Source organism: Triturus cristatus, chromosome 3_1, assembly GCF_964204655.1.
Source record: "Triturus cristatus chromosome 3_1, aTriCri1.1, whole genome shotgun sequence".
NCBI lineage: Eukaryota > Metazoa > Chordata > Amphibia > Caudata > Salamandridae > Triturus > Triturus cristatus.
In genome coordinates this window covers 641,193,077-641,218,716 of record NC_140583.1, presented here as the reverse complement: position 1 = coordinate 641,218,716, position 25,640 = coordinate 641,193,077, and the positions used below count along the sequence as shown (strand labels likewise).

Here is a 25,640-nt window from a genome sequence, read left to right as displayed (position 1 = left end):
TCTCGGATGCATGAGAACGCTAAGTGCCACTCTTCGCCTACCATTCCCCCACAGAAACCCCAAGACCATCGACTTAAGTTGGGTGAAGTACCTTGTTGGTATCCAGACCAGCAGGGTCCAAAAGTAATACAGTAATCTCGGCAAAGTCATCATCTTAAGTAGAGTCACCCAGACAGCCACCGACAATGGTAAAGAACCCCAGAAATCAAAATTACCTTTTGTACCTCTGATGGCTCTCCCTATGGTACCCTCCAGGATGTCTCCCTGAGTATGGTATATTTTGGTACCTAGGTACGTCGAGCTCCTATTCTCCCATCGCACTTCCTCAGTTTCTTGTGGGCCTATCCTACCCTCCATCGCTGGGAACAAACAAGACTTTGCCCAGTTCTCCTTCAGCCCCGCTACTTCACTTAGGGCCTGTAATAAGCCTTTTGCACCCGAAGCGCCTCCCCAGAGTCTTCCAAGAACAAAAAGTAGGTCATCTGCGTAGAGTGCAATGTGATGGATCTGCCCAAAAACATTAAGGCCTTGATATTGTTTCCATGTTCTAGCCCTAGCTGCAAACGGTTCCATCGCCAGGGCATACAGAAGGGGGAGAGCGGGCACCCCTGTTGCGTTCCCCGTTCCACATTACAGGTGTCCGATATTAGCCCCCCTGTTTTAACTCTGGCAGTAAAGTTAGAATATAAGAGAGCTGTCCAGCCCACTAACCCATCTCCCAGCCCAACCTTCCGCATCACATGGAATAAATACGGCCATTCCAGGCTATCAAATGGCTTTTCTATATCCACTGAGAAGACCGTCGCCATATCTTTCCTATATGAGTCTGCCTCTGGTATCTGTATGAGGTGTCGGACATTATGGGCTGTGTTTCTGGTGGGTATAAACCCGGATTGGTCTCTGTGTATAAGGGTTGTCATGTGTGGAAGCAGTGGCCAGTATACGACTCAGGATTTTGTAGTCCAGGTTAAGCATGGAGAGCGGGCGGTATGCTGCTCTATACCAGGATGGTTTCCCCGGTTTAAGCAAGGGTATGATAATTGCCTCCCTGGTCGAGACAGGCAGGTGTCCCATTTGTCTCGCATCATCGTACAGCTGTACCAGTCTGGGGGCTAGCAAGTCAATGTATGTTAGATAAAATTCGATGGGTAGGCCATCTGTTCCCGGCGTTTTGTTTCGTGCCATATTTTTAATAGCTCCTCTTGCTTCCCCAATTTCCACATCTCGTCCCAGGGTAGTCCCGAGATCAATGTCTAAGACTGGTAGGACCACGTCTCCTATGAACTCGTCAATGCCCTCTTCTGTTGGGGATAGTCTACTTTTGTATAAGTCGGTATAGTAATCTAGAAACAGTTTATTGATACCCTGTTGGTCATACCACACTACCCCATTCTGCTCTCTGATCTCCAATATGACTGATCCTCTCCTAGCTGGGTTGGACAGCCAAGCCAACAGAGCTCCTGACTTATCCCTCTCCATGTGGGTTCGGGTTATATATTTATGTAGTCAAAGCAGCGGAGGCGATCCACTTGCACCGCCACTGCCTCTCTAGCCTCCTGGAGCTCTCCCTGCTTATCAGTGTTCTCTGGTCTTTCCTGTTCTAGTTCTCTAACGTGCTGGTCCGCCCTCTATATGGCCTGTAGTAGGGTCTTTCGCGTTCCCACCAACCCCGATATATAGCGCCCTCTGATGACTGATTTAAACCCATCCCACTCTACCAAGGAACTTGATGCTGAGTTAGCATTGTCTAGGAAATAGTGTTTAATGGCTGTACCTATCTCGTTATGAAACACCTGGTCCTCTAGAGCCTCGGGTCTCAGACGCCATGTGGGTATTTTGGGCCTCGGATGAGGCCGCTGCAGGCTTAACAACTCTGGGTTGTGGTCAGAGATCGTCCGGGCGAGGTATTTACTACTGCACACCCCTTCGTGAACGTCATAGGAGCACAACATGGCATCCAAATAAACATGGAGTTTGTGCAGCGCTGCGAAGAAGGAGTAATCCCGGACACCCAGGTGATGAGCTCTCCAGGAGTCCACCAATCCCCACCTCAGTTGCCAGTTCCGCCGTGACTCTGCTATTTTATTTGTGGGGGCATCAGGGAGTGGAGGATGAGAACGATCCAGAGCAACATCAATAATGCAATTAAAGACCCTCCTAATAGAACCAAACCTGTAAGAATAGAGGCCAATTTACTAGAGAGATGTGAAAAGAAGGTTGGCTGATCTGAGTTAGGTGCATAGATACTACCCAAGCTTATGTCCCTGCCATTCAGTCTCCCGGAAACCACCACATATCTGCCATCAGGGTCTATAATTTGTTTGGCGCATTGAAAGGGCACCGCTGCCCTCACCCAGATCAGGACCCCTCGTGCAAATGCCAAATAATTAGTATAAAATACTTGACCCCTCCATCTACGCTGTAACGCTGTTCCTTCAGCAACCATAATGTGGGTCTCCTGGAGCAGTGCAATTAGACCCCCCTACGAATCAAGTATGCATGAATTTTATGACGCCGTACCATTGAGTGCATCCCCTGTACATTCCATATAATACATTTAATTCTAGTGGGTGTCCCATTGCGTGTGGTAAACCTTGTCTCCGCTATATTCTGCCATTGTGATACACCTGTTCCCAACCAACATCCGAGTAACCGAATAAAACCCCAATTTCCCCCTCCCCAGGAATGATGCTCTGTTTCGTTGAACTTCCCTTGTGAAGTCCGGAAAGATAATTACTGTGTTGTTATCGATCTACAACCCATGTTTTTGGCGAACTTGCTGTAGTAAATGGTCTCTGGCTCTAAAATGCAGTAGACGCGCTACTATCGGGCCAGGAGGGGCTCCAGGTTTTGGCGGTCTAGCCGGGACTCTATGGGCACTTTCCAGTGCGTAGAAGGATGACAGTCCCTCCGGGGCTACTTATGTTCTCTGGCATTGTTCCAAGAAGCACAGCATGTTCGTGCGCTCCACTTTTTCCGGCACTCCATTGACTCGGATATTATTCCTGCGGGATCTCCCCTCACTATCTTTGGCCAGCAATTCCAGCACCTTAACTTTAGCTTCCAGGTCCGTTAGCGACTTCTGCATTACAGTCATCTTCTCTGGGAGGCCACCTAGCTCCTTCTCCGTAGTTATCACCTGGTTCTTGGGCTTCCAATAATCATCTTTTAGCAGGCTTAAGTCCGCTCATATTTTCTCCTCCAGTGCCTCTCTGGAGGCTGTGATCACCTACATAATATTTGTCAACGTTGGTTTTCTGGGAGTTGTGTTGTTCCCGTTTCCAGCACCTTTTCATCATCATTATCGGTCTGGGCACCAGGGGCTTCTACATTGAGGACTGTATATCCTCTCTTCTTTTGGGTTATCCCCATCGTCCCGGGTAGATTCTTGTGTCACTTCACTATTTCGGACAATCTTTGTACAAAAGGGGTCAAGCACATTGTATTTCAGTGGGTGATTGACTTTATCATGCCTCTGGTGCCCCCGCAGCTGCCCTCCTCATTAAAGCTGCATAGATCACTCCGGAAGACTACCACCTCGTTGTTTACTGACTGCAATCATCGTTGGAAGCACTTAGGCCACGCTCCTTTGTGCGCGCATATGTTGGCTACTGGTTGGGCGATTCCGGACGTGGATGGGTCCATTGTAGTCCCACAGCCCGTGACCTTCACGCTTATGTCGTAGGGCAATGAGCTTACTGGTTGTCAGTAGGGCACTCTTCCTCGCACGCCTCCCTGCTTTGTGCCCTTATCCCTCAGTGTATCCGCCGCCTACTAGTAAGTACCTCCTCCTTCGTGTTGCGGCTGTTTCCCTGTAGCCAGTTGATTTTGCTATGTGACACACACCAGGCCTTTATCCCTCCGCTCGAAGCATGCAGCTCCTTTGGATCAACCCCGAGGTTCTGTCCCAGCAACTGCAGGTCCGCGCTCTGCCAATGGCTCCAGTAATAACCACCAGGGCTTGCTCTTGTTTGCCACTACTGCCTGGGTATGGCCGCCAGGATTCCAAACTCTTGCACAGGCCAGCACTGCCTGCAGGGTCTCCTCACTCCCCCACGAGGAGCAGCACTATCACCCAGCCCTATTATGGATTGCTGGTGGCAGATCTCTCTGCCCTACGTTTCCTCCAGGCTTACCCGTTCTCTAAAGCATGCCCCGCTTCAGTGTCTCATTCCACTTGCTGCGGTCCTCATGGTCCTTATGGAGAGGGTGCCATCCTTCCTCCTCCCCCATTGTACTCCTCCGTTCCGATTTCCCAGTACGGTGCCAGTCAGGTTCAGGACCGTCCGCATATGCTGGGGCCACTGACTTCCCACTGGTTAGGGCCCTACTGCGGGTAAACTCCACCACTCTGCCAGGAGACTGTCACTTTCTTGCCAGTCCGTTTAGAACCTGCTGTACTGTCTGCAGTGCGGACACCATTTTGCTGCAAAGATCGTACACCAAGGTAGGACAAAACAGAGGCTCAGGGATTTTTTCCTGATGTGCTCAGGCTCACCTTGCAGTACCCGTGGTCTCCGGGTTGCTTCCGATCATCCCTGATGTGCTGCTTTCTCCGAAGGGTGACGCGCTCCTCCTCACCAGAGCCGAAGCTCTCTCAACGAGCTAGGTGAGCAATGAGTGCCATCTTGCTATCGACTCTGCCTTGCCAGACCACTCCGATCTTCGTGGGTTTAGCCTCTTCTGGTGGCGGAATGAGGCTCCCCTCCTATCGACTCCGGCTCTCGGGGTACTCCGGTCCGCAGAACTATGAACGTGTCTGCGACCGGGTCTCAGGGTATGTGATTTTGGGGAAAGCGGCGGACGGAGCTCCGCAGCCCGCGTCTTTTCACATCGGCTTCAAGCCACGCCCCCTACAGGTTGTCAACTTTGGTTCTGTTTTTCAGGTTTTGTTCCCGGGCCATAGGCTACAGGTTTAAAGATATGGACTTTTGGGCCACTCGTACGTCAAGACACTAGAGGTCCAGCAGTCATATGGCATTTTTGGTGATTATTGGTGCTATGTACTTCATCAACTGGTATGTAAAAGGGGTATGGGGTGTCCCTCTCCTTTTGTAATTAGACTACCAATAAGGGGTAAGTGTCCTGATATACTGCTTATACATTTAGGTGGGTATGAATCAGTGTTTAAGCAGGGTTATTCAGTGTCATCTCCATGAAGGAGGACCTTTGGGAAATTCATGAGATATGGGCTTGTTGCCATGCTTTGTGGATGGAGTTTGTTCCACGATGGGCTGGGTGTGGGACTATCAAGCCAGCAGCCATAGTCAGGGCTAGGGGGAAGCAGTTCTAGGAATTGCGCCCCCACTTCTTTGCAAGGACATTGTCCTGGACAGAGAAGTTGCCATGGTTTACCAAAGTTTATTGTTGTGGTTAGTGGCAATTCAGGCTCAAAGGGAATGGGTAGGCAAGCTCACGCCTGGACGAGCCAGGAACTTTAAGGTCCTGTAGGAAGCCTTATTGGTTAGGAGGTTAATGGATGTAGTAAAGAGAAAAGGGAGTTTAACGGTCTCAGTTGCTGTTGACCAGCTCTGGAACATGTACGATATTGCTGAATTAAGTTGTGGTGGGGGGACATTTTAGGGGTGGGGGTAGCTTAACGTAGGTGATTAACTTTATATAGTGATGTTGTAATTTTGTAAGGCAAAGGTCAAGGTTGTTTTGTGATGTGCACCTGTTTTAATAAAGTGGCCTTTTTCACACAATCCTGGTGTCAGTGGTCTGCGCTGCTCCCCTCTTACCCAACAACTTACATGTTTGTGAGTTCCAAAGGTAGAAAGCATCATGGTGATTTTCCTGGTTATGTGTGACCTTGATGAAAAACACCTTCAGCATACTGGTTTTGGTAATCCGCTTTCCTTATGTTTTTCAGAATGGTGTCCTGGCGAATTCAAGCTGCTCTGGATACCTTTCAGTTCAAAAATTATTTTGCCAAGTTGTGATTTTCATAACGCTCGCATAGATACTTTTCAATATAACTCTTTGCTATTGCAGCTTGACTGACAGGTGCAGAGAAAAGGGTTTGCCCATAAGATGACCTGACCCATGATATTCAAGGTGCTTCTTTATTAAGGTCACCATGGCTGCTCTTCTGAGGAATGTTACAAATATTTGGCCAAATTCGGGGCATGAGATTTTGAAACTCTGCTTCCCTCTGCTTCATCCGGCTGTCTTGGAAAGGATCTTCTTGTGATGTGTGTGTGAACTGAAGATCACTTTGCCCATGGTCTCTGAGAAGATGTCTCATGTTTGTCAGCTGCTGAGATTCTCAGCCAACTGAGCAACTTCACCTCAGCTAGCCAGACATCTCCAGAACTGGCTCCTTTGGTAATATGGGGGAGGAGGGAATTAAATGCGCCAAGCCTCTGTGTGAAGGTGAGAAATCCAGGTAGTAACTGTGGGTTGCAGGCATAAATTATTCTTTATCTGAAAGGGCGATGGGGGTCTCTGGCTTTTAGGCCTATGCTTTCAATACCACAAGTTAGAGACTCATAAAACAATGCACTGTTAATCTGCTTGGATCATATTGTATATATTAATATTATAGGTATTAAAGAAGTGAAGAGTACTCCTGGTTTCGTTATTTATTTTTTTTTTTTCCTTTAGTTATTTCCAGTGCAAGAGAAATTGCCTTCTGCATTGGAGCAGGTGGTGCTGCCAAGAAAGAGCTGAAATCGGAGTGGAGCCAAGGTATGGGGTGTGGCCCTTTAAGAACCACTGAGGGTGAAGCAAGAATAGATACAAAATGGAAAGTTTCTCTAAGAAAGCCATGTATACTCAATTCATTTAAGCAATTTAGAAGCTGGACATAAAATCTGGTGCTTATTGTTTTCATTCTTTTGTACAATTACTGTATTAAATATTGTTTTATGGAACTCAACACAACCCTGATTATCATTATAAAAGTATCAACATACATCTTCATCACGCTTTTCTACATTGCCCACAGCCATGTATGCTACATTGTCCATAATCATGTTCGCACACACACACACACACATATATATTCACTGAAAAAAACTGAAGGTTACGGGTACGTTATAGATAGGAATTAGCATTTAAAAAAAACCTTAGAAATTCAATGAAAAAAACAAAGGTTACAGGGACGTTATGGTTGGCAAATAGAATTTAAAAAACACTAGACATTCACTGAAAAAGCCAAAGGTTACAGGGATGTTATATTTAGGGTCAGATTCCACTCGCACAAAACCAGCCAAATTTGGCAGTTATAGTTACCTGAGCTAACTATAACTTATGCCCCTGCAATGCACTGCTTATGACCTCACATATTATATCACTCATGACATGGTCAGTGACATCACTGATGACATCTCAATTGACATCAGTGTAGCAAGGACGCCCTTGGGGTCCAACTACTCCTCCTGTTACCTTCAGGACTAGCGGGATTGCTAAGAGGTCTTTGTAGGCCACGCCCACTTTCTCCACCACTCTGAAAACGCAACTCCTTGTACACTACTGGTTGGGGGATTAAGTCCACTTTACTCCTGAGGGACCTTGGGGGCCAAGAAGCCTTCCTGGTACCTCATGTAAGTCCTACACAGCGGGACTCCTGAGAGCTAGTCGGAGGCCCCGCCCCCATTCTCCACCACTCTGAAAACGTGACTTCTAGTTAAAAAACATAGAAATTCACTGAAAAATGCAAAGGTTACAGTGACGTTATAGTTAGGAATTAGCATTTAAAAAACCTTAGACATTCAGTGAAGAAAACAAACGTTACAGGGAGGTTATGGTTAGTAAATAGAATTTAAAAACACTTAGAAATCCACTGAAAAAAACAAAGGTTACAGGGGTGGTATAGTTAGACTCAGGTTTCCCTCGTACAAAACCAGTGAAATTCAGCAGTTATAGTTAGCTGAGCTAACTATAACTCGCGCCCTTCAATGCACTGCTTATGACTTCACATATTGCACCACTCATGACATGGTCAATGACATCACTGATGACATCTCAAATGACATCCTCCACAGAATCATTGACGCACCCACTCACACCCACAAAGAACCTTTCATACATCCACTCCCACGCAACCATTCACAAACCCATACCAGTACTTGTAAACCTACTCACTGATTGATAGATCTTCACACACATCCACTCACTGACCCATACAGCCACACATACACCCACTCACTCACTAATACAGCCACTGACACATCCACTCATACACCCATACTGCCACTCACACTGAATCAGTCACCCATACAGTCAATCACACAGCCACTTGCTCACCGATACAGATACACCCACACCCACTCACTTACTCCTACAGATACTAACACATACTCACTCACCTCTACAGTCATGGACACAAGCACACACTCACCCATACAGCCACTTTCTCACATTCACTATCTCGCCCATACAGACACTCATACCTCATCACTCACCTATACTGCCTTTCACATACCCAGTTACTCACCTATATACCAATGACACATCCACTCACCCCACACAGCCATCTACACACTTACTCACCCATACAGCCCCACGCACACTCACTCATGCATACAGGCAGTCACACGCTCCTCACCCACCCACACAGACACACACCCATACAGCCACTTAGACACCAACTGACAAACTGATACAAACATTCACACAGCCAGTCACTCGCCCATACATTCACTGAGACACCTAATCACTCACTTATACAGTCAGTCAAGCACCCACTGAATCATCCACACAGGCACTCATACACCCACTGATTCACCAACACACCTTGGTATATATATTTAACACTCGTAAACTTTTTTAAAACACCCACAGTCACTGGATGATGCGTACTTTGCATGTTCCCCACCAGGCTGCACTACACAGCCTGGTAAGGAACATGCACAGGCTCCCTGTGCCCTTCAGCGCTCAGACCAATAACAACGCTGCATGGCAGCGTTGTGATTGGGTCAGGGGAGCCTGTGTCCCCGGGTGCTTCCTGCAGCCGGCTGGGACAGGAAGAAGGAAGATGAAGAGGACGGAGGAGAGGCTGCGACTGGGCGTTTCAGGTAAGTTATTTTTTTTAATTCACTCCCCATACCTCCCGCCGCCCCACTACACCCCGTCCAGTACCAACCGCTACTGCTGACAACTAGCTGCGTAATCGGAGTTATGCAATACATAGCAAAGAAAACACAACTCAATGCAGCTTCCAAAAACGAGCACCTGCTATCCACCCCAGAGGGAAAATTGTGGACATAGAGTATTACTTCATCTCGCAGTGTGGAGAAACACAGGTGACGTAGTACACTGACGCCACACAGCAGCGTGGCACGGTACATATCTACATTTTGTCTCCCTTCACCTTACGTTTGGTAGTTTCCAGTATCCTCAGACAGGTGGTCGTGCTCCCTCTTGCAGGGAATAAAGGAGAGGGCTATAACATAATAAATAAAGCAATCTAAAAGGAGTTGAGCCTTTTTATGAAAGGCATTTAACTAATCAAGGTAGGTAGAAAAAGTAGTAGCCAGCCATTCACCCTCATCACGCTGCCTGCTCTTACCTGTCCATCCCGCCACGCAGCGGCAGTGGCCGTTGACCGCGTCACATCCGTCCGCGTGGCTACAGTCGCAGTGCTCGTGGCAGTACAAACCATAGGTTCCATCCTGGAGGGGGGAAATGCAAAAATAATCTAATTAGGATATCACTTTCAGCCTCAAAGCGCACCCCGCGCCACTATTTCACTGAGTCGTGATTACGGAGCCGCCAACGCCTAAGCCCCAAAATTTCCACTTCAATATTAAGGGTAAATATACACAGCGATAACCTGCTGCATCCCATTTGCAACCTGTAAATCACCCAAAATAAACACAATAATGTGCGCGGTATGTAGATTACAGCATAATGGACGCGGCAGCATTCAGTTCGAAAGGTAATTAGTCCCCGCTCGGCTGTTTACAACTTGGATCGTGTCAGTTATGTTAATTTTTGGCAATTACACACACAGCCTAATTAAGGCTTTGAGAAGAAAATGCTAGGCATTTTATCAACATTATGTTTGGAAATCGCACCGCATAATCATCAAATAATGTAATTCGCGCGGCGTAATGGCGCTGAAGTGTGAGGGCTGCAGACCCAAGCTCCCACCGGTGAGCGAGAGCCATTTCAGGCCAGAGCGTGCCCGGCCTAACGAGGGGAACATTTCTTTGAGACTTTCTGTACGTCCGAAGGCTGGCCTAGCAGACGTGCCTACCTTTACCATCAAAACATCCAGGGCCTTCTCACCCGCTCACTCTCTCCTGTGGTACTGTACTTATAAAATGTTTCCAGGGCCAGCTTCCCTTTTCTATACCATAGATATACATTATAACCAGGCCGGGCCACTACCCTGTTTCTAGACACTGCACCATGAATATACTCAGGGGCTGTCCGGAGAGCATGTAGGGCTCTATATATGGAGACCAGGATGAGGGTGTTCAACCAAAGTGTCTTCTGCGGACACCATTCCACACATCAAGGGCCCAGCCAAGCTGCCTTTTCTAGACACCCTTGCATGCATGCACGTGGAGTAGGAGCCTACTAGCCTTCATGCTGTAGATGCGCTACTCTACACATACATAGAAGACCACCCAGCCGTGCCTGATAGACAGCACACTCCAGGTGTGCATGGAATTGAACACCCAGACATCCTCCATTCTCTTGAAACCATTCCATACATATGCCTAAAATCCACCACTCGAGCAAACTCCTCCTTCAAGGACACAGAATATATATATATGGTTTCTAGAGAATGGTGGTTGTCTGGGTGCTCAATTCCATGCGCGCTTGGAGTGTGCTGTCTATAAGGCACAGCTGGGTAATTATATATATAAATATAACAACCAGTCTGCCTACCAGACATTGACACAAAATGCAAGTCCCACTAAACCTGCTGACTGCACATCTTTACATGTACATGGAATTCAGGGGCCAGACAGTCTGCTAATTGTTGACACTATATCATATACATACCTGGAATCCAGGTCCCACTGAGCCTGCTCTTCCTAGAGAGCCCTAACATGCATAGGCATAGAATCCAAACCCCACTCAGTGCACCAATTCTACATACCTCACTATACATATGCATAACATCCAGGGCCCAATAGTGTGATTTTTCCAGAAATCTTTCATACATACGAATTTAATACATGGTCCAACCAGCCTGCTTAAAAAAAAATACATTATTAAACACATACATGAAATCCAGAGCCAATGCAGCATGCTCTTTCTAGATAAACAATCATACGTGCATAACAGCACAATCTGGTTCCCTACCGACTGGTTCCACCAAGGTTGCTGTCTTCAAAATGGATGCTGCCCAGGGACTAAACTACCTCTCCTGCTCAGAAAAGCTACCATCCAGATAGGATAAATCAGGAGCCCAACCAACCTGGCCTGTACAGAACTAGGGAGCTATTCTACCAGGCTATGTCCAGCTTCAGCACTCAAAGTATTATATAAATGGAGAAAATAGGATATTATATGACATGGCATGTTATAATATGACCATACCGATTCAGAGGGCTCCACGTCCTGCCCAGCCCATGCCTTATGTGGATGACAGCATACACAAAAAGAACATCTGTGGCCTGACAAGTTTTTTTCTACATGGCATTCTGCCACAGAGTTGCAGGGAATTTGAGACCTCTGCCTACAATGTGTTCAATTGTATTTATTTGTTTCTTTCTAGACCAACAGCAGGAACCTTTCAACAAGAAAATGCTGTTCATAGCAAGAATATTCAATGTATATAGTTCAATGAGCAGTTTGGGTGAGTAACAAAGGGTGTAGTAACAGAATACTGTCTGACAAATATTGTGTCCTAAATATTATCTACATAAATTTCACCCCATTGGAGTAAATACCAGAAATTTACACCCATTGGTTCAATATTTTTGTCAGCGATATTTAGGACACAATATTTGTGCCACACAATATTTCTGTATATGATACTCTGAGATATAACCTAACAAATAGGATTCTAGGACTGGTGAGCGGAACACATACAGTTATTGTAGATTTAAATACTTACACTGGAGCATGGTGGAAGGGATAGGAGGGATGAATACAGCTGGGGGTAAAGAATTAGTAATTGTTACTTTTTTTATATGGAGTGTGTTTTAGAGCATTCTTGAAAATGATGAGAGGAGAGATGGAATGAAAGTCAGTGGGAAGTTATTTCCAATACTGAGGCCCAAGCAAGTTACATGGCTAACACTAAGGCTGTGCAAGGATGTTTGGGGTGGATGGGAGATTTTGTTTTGTTGAGTGAAGACAGAGAGGTGTATTTAGCTGACAAGGACTTTGGATAAGTAGATGGGGGATTGTCTGTTCATGGTTTTAAAGACCAGGATTAGTAACTGCTGTTGGCTGAGAGGCCCCAGACCTGGTGATGATAGAGCGAGGTAGGGGTATGTCTGAGGATGCTCTAGAAAGACATTGTGGCAAAGTTTAGCACCTTGTCTGACGGCACAAATGAGTTCAGGAGAAATCAACTAATAAACTATTGCAATGATCCAACTCGCTGAGGACTAATGAGGAGATCCAAGCTTTTGCAGTGTGAAAGGGAATGCTAGGTCAGATTTGACAGATGTTTAGTAATTGCTACCTAGCGACAGTTGTTTTAGTTGTTATGTGGGATTGTGGGACTCCAAAACCTTAGTAGTGTTGAAGTATACGCCAAGGCTTCTGGCCAGTGGTGTGGGGGGTGGGTGTCTGGTGGAAAATAAATAAGGTAAGATGCGGCTTCAGTCTCAGTAAGTAAATAGATCATTTCCACCTCAGATGATTCCAGCACAGAATGGTGGTGAGGCAATCAGACACGTGGATAGGAAGAGAGGGAGTGAAGATTAAACAAAAGAGATTTGGTTATAATCTGCAGTGCAGTTATAAGAGAATCTGAAAGAGGTAATAATGTCACCTAAAAATATGGTAGAGAGCAGTGCCTGAAATGGAAAAACAAAAGTGCAGGTACTCTGTACCAAAGTACCTGCTTGTTTCTGAGAAGTGCCGGTACTCTCCAATTAAAAGTATGACATCTCTCTTGAGAAGTGCCGGTACTCTCCCTCTCAAAATTATAAAGAGCCGGTACTCAGTACCAGGCAGTACCGGCCCATTTAAAGCACTGGTAGAGAGACAAAGGGAGATCGCCCAGACAGAGGCGCAACTAGAGACACATTTCGTGGGGGGGGGGGGGGGTAAAAAAAAATTTGGGGGGGGGGGGGATGAATAGCAACAGAGCCTCGTTAAAAAAAGTAAATGGTCTGTTAAAGACCTGTAAAATACTCGGGTAAGGCTGCAATAAGAGGGGTGCCAGCCCGGGAAGCTGTCTCAGCCCGGACTGACTAACTCAAAGGGGGCAGGGGGGCTGAAGCCCTTTGAGCCCCATGGGCATTGCATGCCTGGGCCCAGGAGGTAACTCTATGGAAAACCAACTGCTAAGGGACTTAGAGGTGAGAGTGATAAGCACAACGAGACAGAAAAAAGTTTGGTTGGCAAGGTAGGAGGAGTACCAGATGAGTGCATTATGTGTGATACCAAGAGTGAGAATGCGAGATAGCAGGGTGGAGTGATTGGTGGCTTCAAGCACAGAGAACAGATCTAGAAGTATGAGGATGGAAAATGGGTGGATATATTTTACAGAGACAATGAGATTAGTTATATGAGCGAGGACAGTTTCAATGGAGTTGAGAGTTGGAGACATGATTATGGGGGATCCAATATGTACAGGAGGAGGGAAGAAAGGTCAAATAACCAGTTTACAAGCTATTCAAAGACTTTGGAAAAGAAGTAAAGATAGGGAAGGGGAAAATATTTAGAAAGAGTTGTTGGGCCATCTGTGGGTAATACTGCAACCACATATACACATTGAGCATTTTTAACAAAGTTGAGTGAAAATTTAAGAGAGATGATAAGCATGACAGAACTCTGTATGAGAGAGCCAGGGATCTAATAGTCTGACGACTGAAATGCATTTCACTTCTATGGAAGAGGTGTGGCGCCGCGGCCAGGGTGACTGACTCCGGAATCTGGGGATCACGGTTCGATCCCTGGTGCCGGCGGCAGATTAGCCCAGCACCGTGTGACTCTGGGCAATAGCTTGCTTAATCTTCCCGACGGCCCCCAGTGCCTAGAGACCCTTACGGGTGATTGATTGTGCTTTACAAATGTGGATTATTAATGTTCAGTTTTCAGATGACTACTTCAAGCTACACTGTCTTGTGAAAACAAAACCTTACATAATTCCTCCTATGTCTGCCACCTACATTGCAACTGTTTTATGCTGATTGAGCCATCTCTGATGAGACCATAGTACGAAGTGAGCACGGGGCAGTGGATGCTGTACGTTGTCTTGTATCAAACCATTACCCAGAAGTGTGTAGTGTTTGTTTGCTGATGTAGCACCATTAAGTGACAGTGTAGTCCCTGGCCTCGTAAGTACCATTAAACAGTAGTGAATGGCAGCTTTTTGTTGGGATGGTACTATTGACAAGAATCCCTTGAGTCCCTGAGTTGTGTAGTACCATTGATCACTGGTGGGCACCACCCTGTGTCTTGAATTTGGCTGGCATGGCAGCAGCGACTGGCAGTGAACACAGGCCTTGGCTGGTTTGGTACAACTGGTCATAAGAAAGTCCTGCAATTATTGGGTTTACCATTGTTCATCAGTCAGTAATGCCCCTTGACTCACCGGGCAGGGTTGATCACAGTTCTCGCCTTGCCATCCAGGTGAACAGGTGCAGAAACCATCCACGGGGCTGCAGGCGGCCCCATTGGCACAATGGCAGCTCTGGTTGCAGTTCAGCCCCCAAGTTCCACTCGAGCAGGGAATGGAGCAGTCGAGACCCTGCCAACCTGCACAGAACAGAGAGTTGTGGATATTAATGAGAATACAATGCATATATTGCTTTGGGCATCACTAACTACACACCATACAGCTGCATAAAACACACACAACTCGCATTACCCCAGTTGACCCTACTTCTGACGGCCACATTCATGGACCCAGCTCTCAGCAGGAACTGCAGGTTTGAGTAGAGTAACATTTCACCAGAGCCTGGGACAGACCTAAGTCATCACCAAGAACACTGCGCTGACAATCAACAAATATCAGACAATCAGAAAGGCTGAATAGGAAATTCACACAGTCCTAGTGAGAAAGGAGGGTTTGGAGCTAAACTCACACAGTAGTAATATCTGTTGCGGCCTCTTTGACGGAGGGATACTCTGATGTGCACTCTCAGAAGGGTAAAACTAGGTAGAAGTGAACTCAAGCAAGCAGAAGTGGACGCAAAAAAACACCAGAAACCATGTTGTTTTACAAAGCTAACGCGTGTCAATGCATTGGTCTCTTGGCACTGAGGGCTGTCTGGGTTATACTTTTTTGAGGAGTGGTGCTTCCCAAGTTGTTGTTTGTGTCTCTCAAGATCCAGGTCTGTCTCTGGCCCAGAATCTTTGTCTCCCCATCCAGGTGTTCTGATACCAATATCAGTGTACCACTGTATCTCTGCCAATGTATCAGTGTGTCTGCCCCAGTATGTGTGTTCATGTCTCCCGTTCCCATTGTCAACATCCAGGTCTCCCTGTCCCAGTTTCCACATCTCCCATTCAAGGTGTTTGCATCTACCTGACCCAGTATTAATGTCATTTTCATCTAGTGTCTGTGTCACTCAGTTTGTGTGTCTATGTTTTTTAAGTACCTGTGACCAGCTCTCCTAATTTTTATGTTTGTCTCCCTTTCGACGTGTTCGTATCACCCAGTCATATATGCTTTGTCTCTTATTGCTAGTTTTGCTTGTTGCAGCACCGACGTCTGTGTCCCTCGATCCCAATGTTTGTCAGTCAGTTTGTCTGTGTCACCTCATCACTCTACAGATCTCTCAATTCTTGTGTGTTCCTATCCTAGAGTCCACAACAACCTGCCAGTGTCATTGTCATCTTGAACCAATGTCAATGTCATCCTGTCCCAGTGATCGAGTCGCCCTGTGCTTATGTACCAGTGCCCATCTCTCCCTGGCTCCTCTGGTTAGGTACTGCAGTCCAGTTGTTTTCTTGCCTCACTGTCCCATCACCCAGCTCTCCTTTTCCCAAGAATCATGTCTACCTATACCAATCTAAGTGCCTTCTTCTCAGAGAGCCAGATCCAGCATTTGCCCAGTCCAGTTCCTGCTCCTTCTCATCTTTCACCCTACCCCAGTCTGTGTGTCTTTGTTGTAGGCCAGTGTCTATATTTCTCCGACTCAAAGTACGTATTTCTCTATCCAAGGGTTTGTGACTTTCTCTGCAAATGTCTTTTTGCCTTACTGCCTATGCCTCCCGGTTCTAGAGTCTGAGTCAAGGTCTCCATGTCTCACTCTTTCATTTTCCATGTCAGGCACATTGTGAGTATCTATGTCTGTTTGGGTGTTTTTGTCTCCATGGCCCTAAATCAGTAATGGCATCCTGTAAGAAATTAGGATATTAATTGCAAAGGATGTGAGTCCTTCACAAGTAATAAATCCACAATTGTTTTTTACTAAAAAACCAAGCAGCTGATTGTGGCATTTGAATCCAAAGCAGAGTAGTCAGGGAAGGTGGTGTGGGCTAATAACCCCATTCCACTAGTACGCATCAACAGCACTAAATAAGTCAATGACCAGTCAGTGCTTTTTCTTAAAACAAAATAACATTACTTTTAATGCACACAAACTACTAAATACTATGCCTTAAATTCAGTTACAAATATATTCTTCAGGTAAATGGAAGTACCTTTGGTGACACCCTCAGATCATGTTACACCCCAGTGGGTGCTGAACCCTATGACCACAATATCCCCCACCTAAACTAGATGCAACATTGTAGGAAGCTGGCTCTTTATATAGTGGGACAAAACGAGGTACACTGTGTAAAGAGTCCAGGCAACCCTTATTGCTTTACAGATGCAAAAATAACACTGAATGCTCTCTTTTGTGGTAGTGTGGGCAAGCAGTTTAGGCTTATTAGAGGGTAGTGATAAACATTTATTGTACTCACAAAGGCAATAAATGAGACACACATTCAAGAAAAAATCTGAGACCAATTTAGAAAATTAAGTTGTATTTTTATATATATTTTGGTACCAAGACCTTCGTTATCAAGTAAGTAGTTTTGCAGTTAGGAATTTTTACAGGTAAGTAAATAGTTGAATTCAATGCGTCTTTATGCAGCAATGCTTCCCTATGGGAGAAAAGGTATATGTTTCATACAGTTATTACTGACTGGTTTCTGAGGGTCTCCTTCGGGTCTTAGGGTCATAGGGGGCCAAGGTCCAAAGTACCAGAAGCAATTACTTGCCTGCCTGCGACGTGCGGGTGCAGGGTTGCTAGTTGGGTTGGTAGCTGTGGACGAATCATCTGTGGAAAGAAGGGGGGCCACCCAGAAACTGGCTGCAGAGGGGGATTTGGGGACAGGTCCGAACGCTCCTAACGGGGGGGAGGGGCTCGGGTCACAAGGGTTCGCAGGAACAAGGGTGCACAGCTTGTTCGTCGGTACCCCGGTTGGGGCGCTCAGGTGCAGAGAGGAAAGGTTGGCTGGGCTCTGTGCGTCTTTGCGTCTTTCGGTTGTTGGTCTTGACGATTGATGGTGCAAAAATCAGAGCTGCCGGGCCACTCTGGAAGTGGGTCTCTGTGGGGCTGACTTCCTTCGATGGCTGCTCGGTCTCGGTGCAGTGGGAGTCCGGATTGGGCTCTCATGGGCTGTGCTTGCTGCAAGGGGTCCTGTACCCTAGGTATTGGTCCTATGAGGATCCGGTTGGTCCTGGTGCCCGCTCACTTGGTGGGGGCACAGATCTGACCTTCAGGAGAACAGGGTCCTCTTCCAGGGTGGCTGCTGAGTCAGGCTGGCTAGTAGCGGCAACTCGGTAGACCAGGCTTTGCATTTTGGTGCGTATGGACTTCAGGAGAGAAGCTCCTCTACTCGAAGGGGGATTTTCTGGCAATTTGCGAAGGACTGGCAGTCTCCTAGGGTTCTTGGAAGCTTGTCAGCTGCAGGACCAGTCGCTGGTCACGATTGTCGAGACTCGTGCAGGCAGTCATGATTTGGCACCAAAGGTCCATAGCAAGTCTTCAGTTCTCGCTTTTCTCACAACTCTTCTTTGTCCTCTCTTCTTGATCTGTTGAATCTAAGTTCCTGGTGTCAGGGGTGCCACCTAAATACTCAATTTAGGGGTGTTACAGGGAGTGACAAGTAGCAGCCAATGGGCTACCTACCTTTACGATGTCTACACCCTCTATATGACCATTTCCTGAGAGAAGTTGGCATAACCCTGACCCAGAGAGCCTAATTCCATTAAAACTAAAAGTTGTGTTCACATCAGTTAGCCCACCTTAGGGGTGGTACTAGCCTGAGAGGGGAACACGCCGCCTGCCTTGCTAATTTTACTGCCTGTCTGGATGCAAAATGGGCCCGGGGCTGGGGGTTGAATTTCCCATGTCTGGGCAAGCCTTGGGTCACATATCAAAGGTAGCAGAGGCATTTGAAGCCTCCTGCCTTGATATGCGGATCACTTAGCCATCCTGCTTGGAGGAGGTAACAACACCTCCAGCCAAAGCAGGTACTGTTTCTGTCCTAAGAGAGCATGGGCTCTCACCTGCAGGGGGTCAGAAACCGATCTGTGGTGGTAGGCTGGTCTACACTAGTCAGCCAGCACATTAGTGGTTGGTAGGTTTTCAGGGGTCACCTCTAAGGTGCCCCCTGGGTGCATGTATTAATAAATCCATCACTGGAATCAGTGTGAATTTATTAATACAAGATGTTTGATACCAAACATCTCTAGTTTCAGTGAAGCCATCATGTAGCTGAGGAACCCGTAAATACCAGTGTCCAGCACATGTTCTCATAATGGCTTCTCTGTTTACTTGTATTATCTAAGAATTGACTTAGACATCACAGGGGCATATCTGCTTGTGCAGATATGTCCACACATGTAGTATAGTGCGCCCTACCTTAGTGCTGCAAGGCCTGCTGTAGGGCTGGCTTACCTATCCTGCATGCAGTGTCTGCAGGCATGGTACACAGGGGAAGTGCCATGTTGTGCCTTCATTTTTCTTTGCACCATTGGCAGCTCGTATGTTGGTGCCGAAAGGTCTCGTAGGGTGGCACAATACATGCTTCAGCCCTTGGGGACCCACTGTCATGCCTCGCGATTCAGCCCCTACAGGTGGCAAGTATATAAGGGGCGAAGCGGCGTGTACAAGCCGCTTCGCGTTCTTGCATTGAGCCCCATTTCCGTCTCGAGAGCTGTTGCCTGACTTCCTGTAGTGTTAGTTCCGGTTTCCTGTTTTGAGTCGTGGATGTTTCCCGGCTCCGGTGGTTGTAGCGTTGTGGATCCTGTTGTTACGGAGGGTGGAAGGTGTCCTCTCTCTCCAGGATATTGGCGAGGGTTTCTCCTGGTTGTGGCATCTTCATGCAAGTAAGGTCTGCTGGGTGTTTGGAGGTCCAGGGGTTTCCTGTCTCGCGTCACTTCGTGCTAGAGAGGTAGACTGACATTGACAGAGCGCAGTCTCCATTCCCAGCGCTACCTGTCGTGGTGTCTTCATCCTAACGCCTCGCTTATCCAAGTGTTATACCTGAAATATTATTAAGTATAGTGTTACCTGCTGTTAAGGTACCTCCAAGATTGGATTAAGTTGGAGTCTTTTCCTTTGTCCTATTTTCACGCCCCCAGTATCATTTCCTCCCTTCACCATTATATCCATCCCCTTCGTCATCCTGAGCAGCTATCAGGAATCCGGTGGTGATATATTGCGAGGACCAGTGAGCAGGGGGTTAGGTTTCCCACTCTTCTACATAATAAGCAAGGTACTTGATCTTCCCCACCTTACTAATGTATTAACGGAATACTCTACCTTCCTGGGAGTATAATCTTGGTATCCTTATTCCCTGCAGCTGACCACTAAGGAACTACTACTTAGAACACACCTGCTGGTTCCTACAGACTTATATATAGCAGCAGACGATATTACCGGTAGGTGTTGGGGAAATACAGAATCGAGGGAGCACAGGGGGGCGATACAGAGGTATTCCACTAACCACCTTTATATTACAGCTGGGAGACCTTCTTGTGTGCCTTGTTGCGATCTCTTACGCTCCTGTTGTTCCTCCTGCCGGAATCACCTATCAAGACCTACCGGATCCCCCCACCTATCCTTGTTTTGTTTCCCTGTTTTCCCCAGTGGGTTCTCCGCACTCTAGAGTCTGATAGAGTCGGGGAAACACGGGGGACGACTGTGGACTCATCTTCACGACTCCAGACGCTCCTGCAGAACATCCGCGATCCTTACAGAACGCGAAGCCTTTATAGAATATTCTGCCCGAGCGCCATGGAGCTAGGTGTGGTTACACTGGCAGACGTCGCCGGCATGCTCGGCAATCTGCAAGCGGAAACCCAGGCATTATCTGCCAGAATAGATTCCCTCCAGCATCGACAGGAGATGGGGGCCGTGGGAGGGAGAATTGATCCACCCAACCCAGTGATACAGGTTACCACCCCTACCTCCATCCCGTTAGCCCCTCCAGAAAGGTTTTCGGGGGACGCTTCGCGGTGTGCCGCCTTTCTTAGCCACTGCCAGCTGCATTTTTCTTGTAAGGCCACCTGCTTCCCCACAGATCAGGCCCGGGTTGCATTTATGGTTTCCTACCTTAGTGGGGCGGCCGCGGACTGGGCTATACCTCTAGTGGACCGGGATGACCCTTTATTGTATGATTACACCGAGTTTAAGAGGGAGTTTCGCAAGCTTTTTGATAGACACACATATACCCACTCTGCAGACTCTGAACTATTGGCTCTGAGACAAGGCAATCAAGACCTGGTTGCCTACATCACTACATTTCAGAGACTGGTAGTTGAATCCAATTGGCCTGAAGAAAAGTGGGGTACACTGTTTTACAGAGGACTACGGGACGATTTAAAAGACGCCCTTTCACAGATAGTGGACCTTCCTGCAGCCTGTCCTGAGTTGATAGACCTTGTGGTGAAAATTGAACATCGTATCCAGGAAAGGAAGCAGGAAAAGGGGAAAGGAGAACAGCGATATGTTCCCGCCAAAGCAAAAGGAGTTGAGGTGGTCAAAGTTCCTGATGATAGTGAACCTATGCAAATAGGAATAGTGAGAGGGCCCCTAACTCCTGAAGAACGACAGAGGCGTCGCACCAACAGACTGTGTCTCTATTGCGGGAAGGCCGGTCATTTCCTGCGGTCATGCCCCGTAAAACCCTTACCTCCAAAGTCTTCGGGAAACTAGAAAGCCTAGGAAACATGGAGACAGGACTCCTGGGCGTTTCTGACCTTACAGTCTCCTCCTCTGACCCTGAATCTAGATCAGTCACTCACCTCTATGTGTCAGCTTACCTTTCAGTAGAACACCTGGGTTTGCATGTGGCCATCATGATAGATTCTGGGGCCTCTGGTAACTTTATGGACGAGAAGTGGGCAACTGACAACGTTATACCATGCGTCAAGAAGGAGGTGCCCAATGCGGTCATCACTATTGATGGCCGTTCTCTCGTTTCAGGCCCCGTAACGCACAAGACATGCACCCTCCATATGCATATAGACCCGAACCACCATGAGAGTATTGAATTCGACTTGATTCGCTCACCTCAGATACCAGTACTCTTAGGAATCCCTTGGTTGCAAACACACAACCCAATCATTGACTGGAAGGCAGCCACACTCCAGTTTCGTCCTGTCAAACCTCTTGATACTGGGGCCCCAGTAGCTCTTGCAGCCTCTATGGTGGACCAGACTGACACCAGAACCGAGCTGCCCGATTGTTACAACGATTTGAGCACAGTATTCGATCCTAAAGAGGCAGACGTCCTTCCCCCGCATAGGGTATACGACTGCCGCATTGATTTAGAGGCTGGGGCTCGAATCCCTTGCAGCAGAGTGTACGCCCTAACCGAGAAGGAGAATACATACCTACGAGAATACCTGGACACTATGCTGGAGAAAGGGTTTATTAGGCCTTCCAGATCCCCTGCCTCCTCATCGCTGTTTTTTATTCCTAAGCGTGAGGGGGGTCTTCGATGTTGCATCGATTATCGGAGATTGAATGAGGTGACCATTAAAAACAGGTATCCCTTGCCCTTGATCTCCTCCCTCCTTGACAGAGTACGTAATGCCAATTATTTCACCAAATTGGATTTACGAGGCGCCTACCATCTAGTGCGTGTCAAGGAGGGAGATGAATGGAAAACTGCTTTCTGTACTAAATACGGATTGTTTGAGTATTTAGTAATGCCCTTTGGGCTTTGCAACGCTCCAGCGGCGTTCCAGTTTTTCATTAACGAAGTCCTGTGGGATATGCTGGACCTCCATGTCATCGCCTACATCGATGATTTACTGATATTCTCTTCCTCCATGACTGAACATGTGGGTCACGTCCGGCGTGTGTTGGAACGCTTACGTGCTCATGATTTGTACTGCAAGCTGGAAAAATGTACTTTCCATACTCGAGAGGTACCTTTTTTAGGCTTTATTGTTTCCCCACTCGGACTTCGTATGGATCCTGTTAAGGTCGAGGCGGTTCTCGCCTGGCCATCACCTACTTCCGTGAAGGACCTGCAGAAATTCTTGGGGTTCGCCAATTTTTATCGGCGTTTTATTCAAGGATACTCGGAATTGGCAACCCCACTCACGCTCCTCTTGCGGAAGGGGGTCCCGTACATCTGGTCGACTGCGGCTGATGCCTCTTTTCGGAGTTTGAAGGAGGCCTTTACGCGCGCCCCGGTTTTGCGCCATCCGGATCCAGCCTTGCCCTATGTGGTTGAGGTGGACGCTTCTCAAGTGGCAGTGGGAGGGTGTGACGGGGCAGGGGCGGCAGAGACGACAAACAAGAGAACGTAGGTTGGTCGAGTACTTTATTCTCAACCTATTATATGGTTCGGTACAAGAACGGGGTGTCTAGCTCTTCAAGTGAGGGACTGTCTGGTCGATGCACAGGCGTCACGTTCCTGTTCGCTTCAGGTCAGATGCTGTGGATTCTCCTCTCTTGTTCTCCTCCGAATCTTCCCTCCGCCGTATAGAACAAAAAGAGACGAAAAGTGCTGGTTAGGACGGGGGACTGGAGCGCCGTGACACACGTAGGGGCCGGGAGTGAGGGAAACCAAGTGCGTTCAGTGCTCTCACTCTCTCTTGTGACCGTGAAGGGGGGTGCACGTGTGAGGCGATAGTAGGGGAGGGTACTGGATGTGGTCTCGACGTTACGGGTCTGGGTTTAACAATGGCGGTGTGCTGGCTTTCCCCAACCAACCCGCTACCCTTCCACGTACCTGCTCGAGCCACGCTCCTCCCCTGGGAACGTGGCCGGGCGACTCGCGGTACCGTTGGCCTCCTGGCTTGTCGTCTTCCTCCGGTCTCGCTTCCTCCGTACTGCTACCTCCGCTTCTCCGCTCTCGAATCGTCCTCCACTCTGAATCACCTTCCGCCTCCTGGGAAACGCCGTCCCTCCTCTTCCGGGATCTTACCGCTTTTGTGTAGCCTAGTAACGTGACGTCATCGGTGGGAGTGGCCTCGTCATTCTGAAAGGCGAAGTTAAAGGAGCCCTGACCAGTTCCCACGGGCCAGTCCTGCGTGTAATAAGGTAATGCCTTCTCCAGTGGTCCTGTCACCTCGGGTTGCTGCAGGGGGAGAGAAGGGGTCAACGAGACATCTGGTGTACCACAGTTCTGCTTACAGGAGGGCGGGCCTACAGTATCACACGCCCTGTCACACTCCTCCCCCCCTGGATTCTCCCGTTCGGGGAGAGGGAAGACCCTCGAGAGGAAATCCGCGTTACCATTATCCCTGCCCTTCCTATGTCTGACGGTGAAGGCATATGGCTGCAAGGAGAGGAACCATCGTAGGATTCTGGGGTTTTGGCTCCTATGTTTATACATCCACTGCAGGGGTGCGTGGTCAGTATATAAGATAAATGGTTTGCCTTCCAGGTAATATTGAAGCTTTTCTATGGCCCATTTTATGGCTAGGCACTCTCTCTCAATAGTTGGGTACTTGGCTTCCCTCGGGAATAGTTTTCGGCTAACAAATAGAATGGGGTGTTCCAGCCCATCCCCCCCCTCCTGAGACAACACCGCACCTAGGCCCATGTCCGAGGCGTCTGTGGCCAAGATAAAGGGCTTGGAGAAGTTCGGGGATAACAACACCGGTTGGCTTGTGATGATGTCTTTCAAATCGGAGAAGGCGCGCAGGGCACTGGGACTGGGCTGCAGGAATTCCCTTTGTTTACTCCCCTTGCGCAGCAGATCTGTAAGAGGGGCAGCGGTGTCTGCAAAGTTGGGGATGAATCTCCGATAATATCCGATCAGGCCTAGGAATGCCCTCAGTTCTTTTTTTGTGCAAGGAAAGGGGGTAGCCTGTATAGCTCGGACTTTGGAGGTTTGTGGGGTGATAGAGCCCTCCCCCAAGACAAAGCCGAGGTAATTGACCCTCGTAAACGCCGCTCTGGATTTCTTGGCGTTTATGTGCAGTCCCGCTTCTTGCAGGGCGGTGAGGATCGTTTTCAGATGCCCCAGATGTTCCTCCCACGTGTCACTGTATATGACGATGTCGTCCAAGTAAGCTGAGCTGAATGACGGGAAGGGATGTAGGATCGCATTCATGAGTCTTTGAAAAGTGGCCGGGGCCCCATGAAGGCCAAACGGAAGCACGGTAAACTCGAATAATCCTTCGTCCGTGATGAAGGCCGTTTTCTTTTTATCGGCTTCCCTGAGGGGCACCTGCCAATAGCCCTTTGTCAGGTCTAGTGTTGTTATGAAGGCGGCTTCTCCGAGTCTTTCAATCAGCTCGTCTACGCGCGGTATGGGATAGGCGTCGAATGTAGAGATGGCATTTAGTGCACGAAAGTCCATGCAGAACCGTCGAGAACCGTCTGGTTTCGGTACCATGACAATCGGCGAGGCCCAGTCACTATTCGAGGGCCGAATCACCCCAAGGTCCAACATCTCTCTGACCTCCTTTTTGATGGCCTCTCTCCGTGCTGCCGGTATGCGGTACGGTTTCAGCTTCACCTTCTGTCCCGTCGGGGTCTCAATGTGATGTTCCACTAACGATGTTCTCCCGGGTCTATTTGAAAAGATCTCATGAAAGGGACGGAGAACAGCGCGTAACTGTTGCTGTCGGTCTCGTGGAAGTTCTTCGCATATGACCAGTTCGTTCAGGGTGGAGGGTTCCTTATGGGGTTGAGGTAGAAGCAAGTGGGCACTTGTTGGGGGAGGCCCTATCCACTTCTTCAATAAGTTTATGTGGTATGTCTGGGTTTTTGACGATGAGAGACGTAATCGGTAGGTGGTATCTCCGATCGTACCAACCACCTCGTAAGGTCCCTTCCATTCACTCCTTTCTTTGCTGGCACAGGCCGGGAGCATGATCAAAGCCCAATCGCCGACCGCTAAGGTCCGGAGTTTTTTTCCTTTGTCATAGCACCGTTTTTGTTTCTGTCTTTGCATCTCCAAATTGGTGTAGGCCAAGTTCCGTAGTTTACCCATTTTGGACCGGAGTTGTTGTGTGTAGTCTAGGAGAGCTCTTTGTTCGTGTTCGCCTTCCATCTCCTACGCATCCTTGGTCATTTCCAGCAGGGATCTCGGATGTCTGCCATACAGAAGTTCGAAGGATGAGCATCCCAAACTGCTCT

The 25,640-nt window shown here is 48.0% G+C and overlaps 1 protein-coding gene across 1 annotated transcript in view; it reads right to left on the bottom strand.

Annotated features, from left to right (window-relative positions):
* MEGF11 (multiple EGF like domains 11) overlaps nucleotides 1–25,640 on the bottom strand; it is a 1,813,102-nt gene that overhangs the window by 411,361 nt on the left and 1,376,101 nt on the right. The window contains exons 12-13 of the mRNA XM_085644629.1: nucleotides 14,681–14,844; nucleotides 9,515–9,617 (exon numbers count right to left, since the gene is read on the bottom strand). Of these exons, the coding sequence (XP_085500755.1) occupies nucleotides 9,515–9,617; nucleotides 14,681–14,844 (267 nt within the window). The remainder of the gene's footprint in view (nucleotides 1–9,514; nucleotides 9,618–14,680; nucleotides 14,845–25,640) is intronic.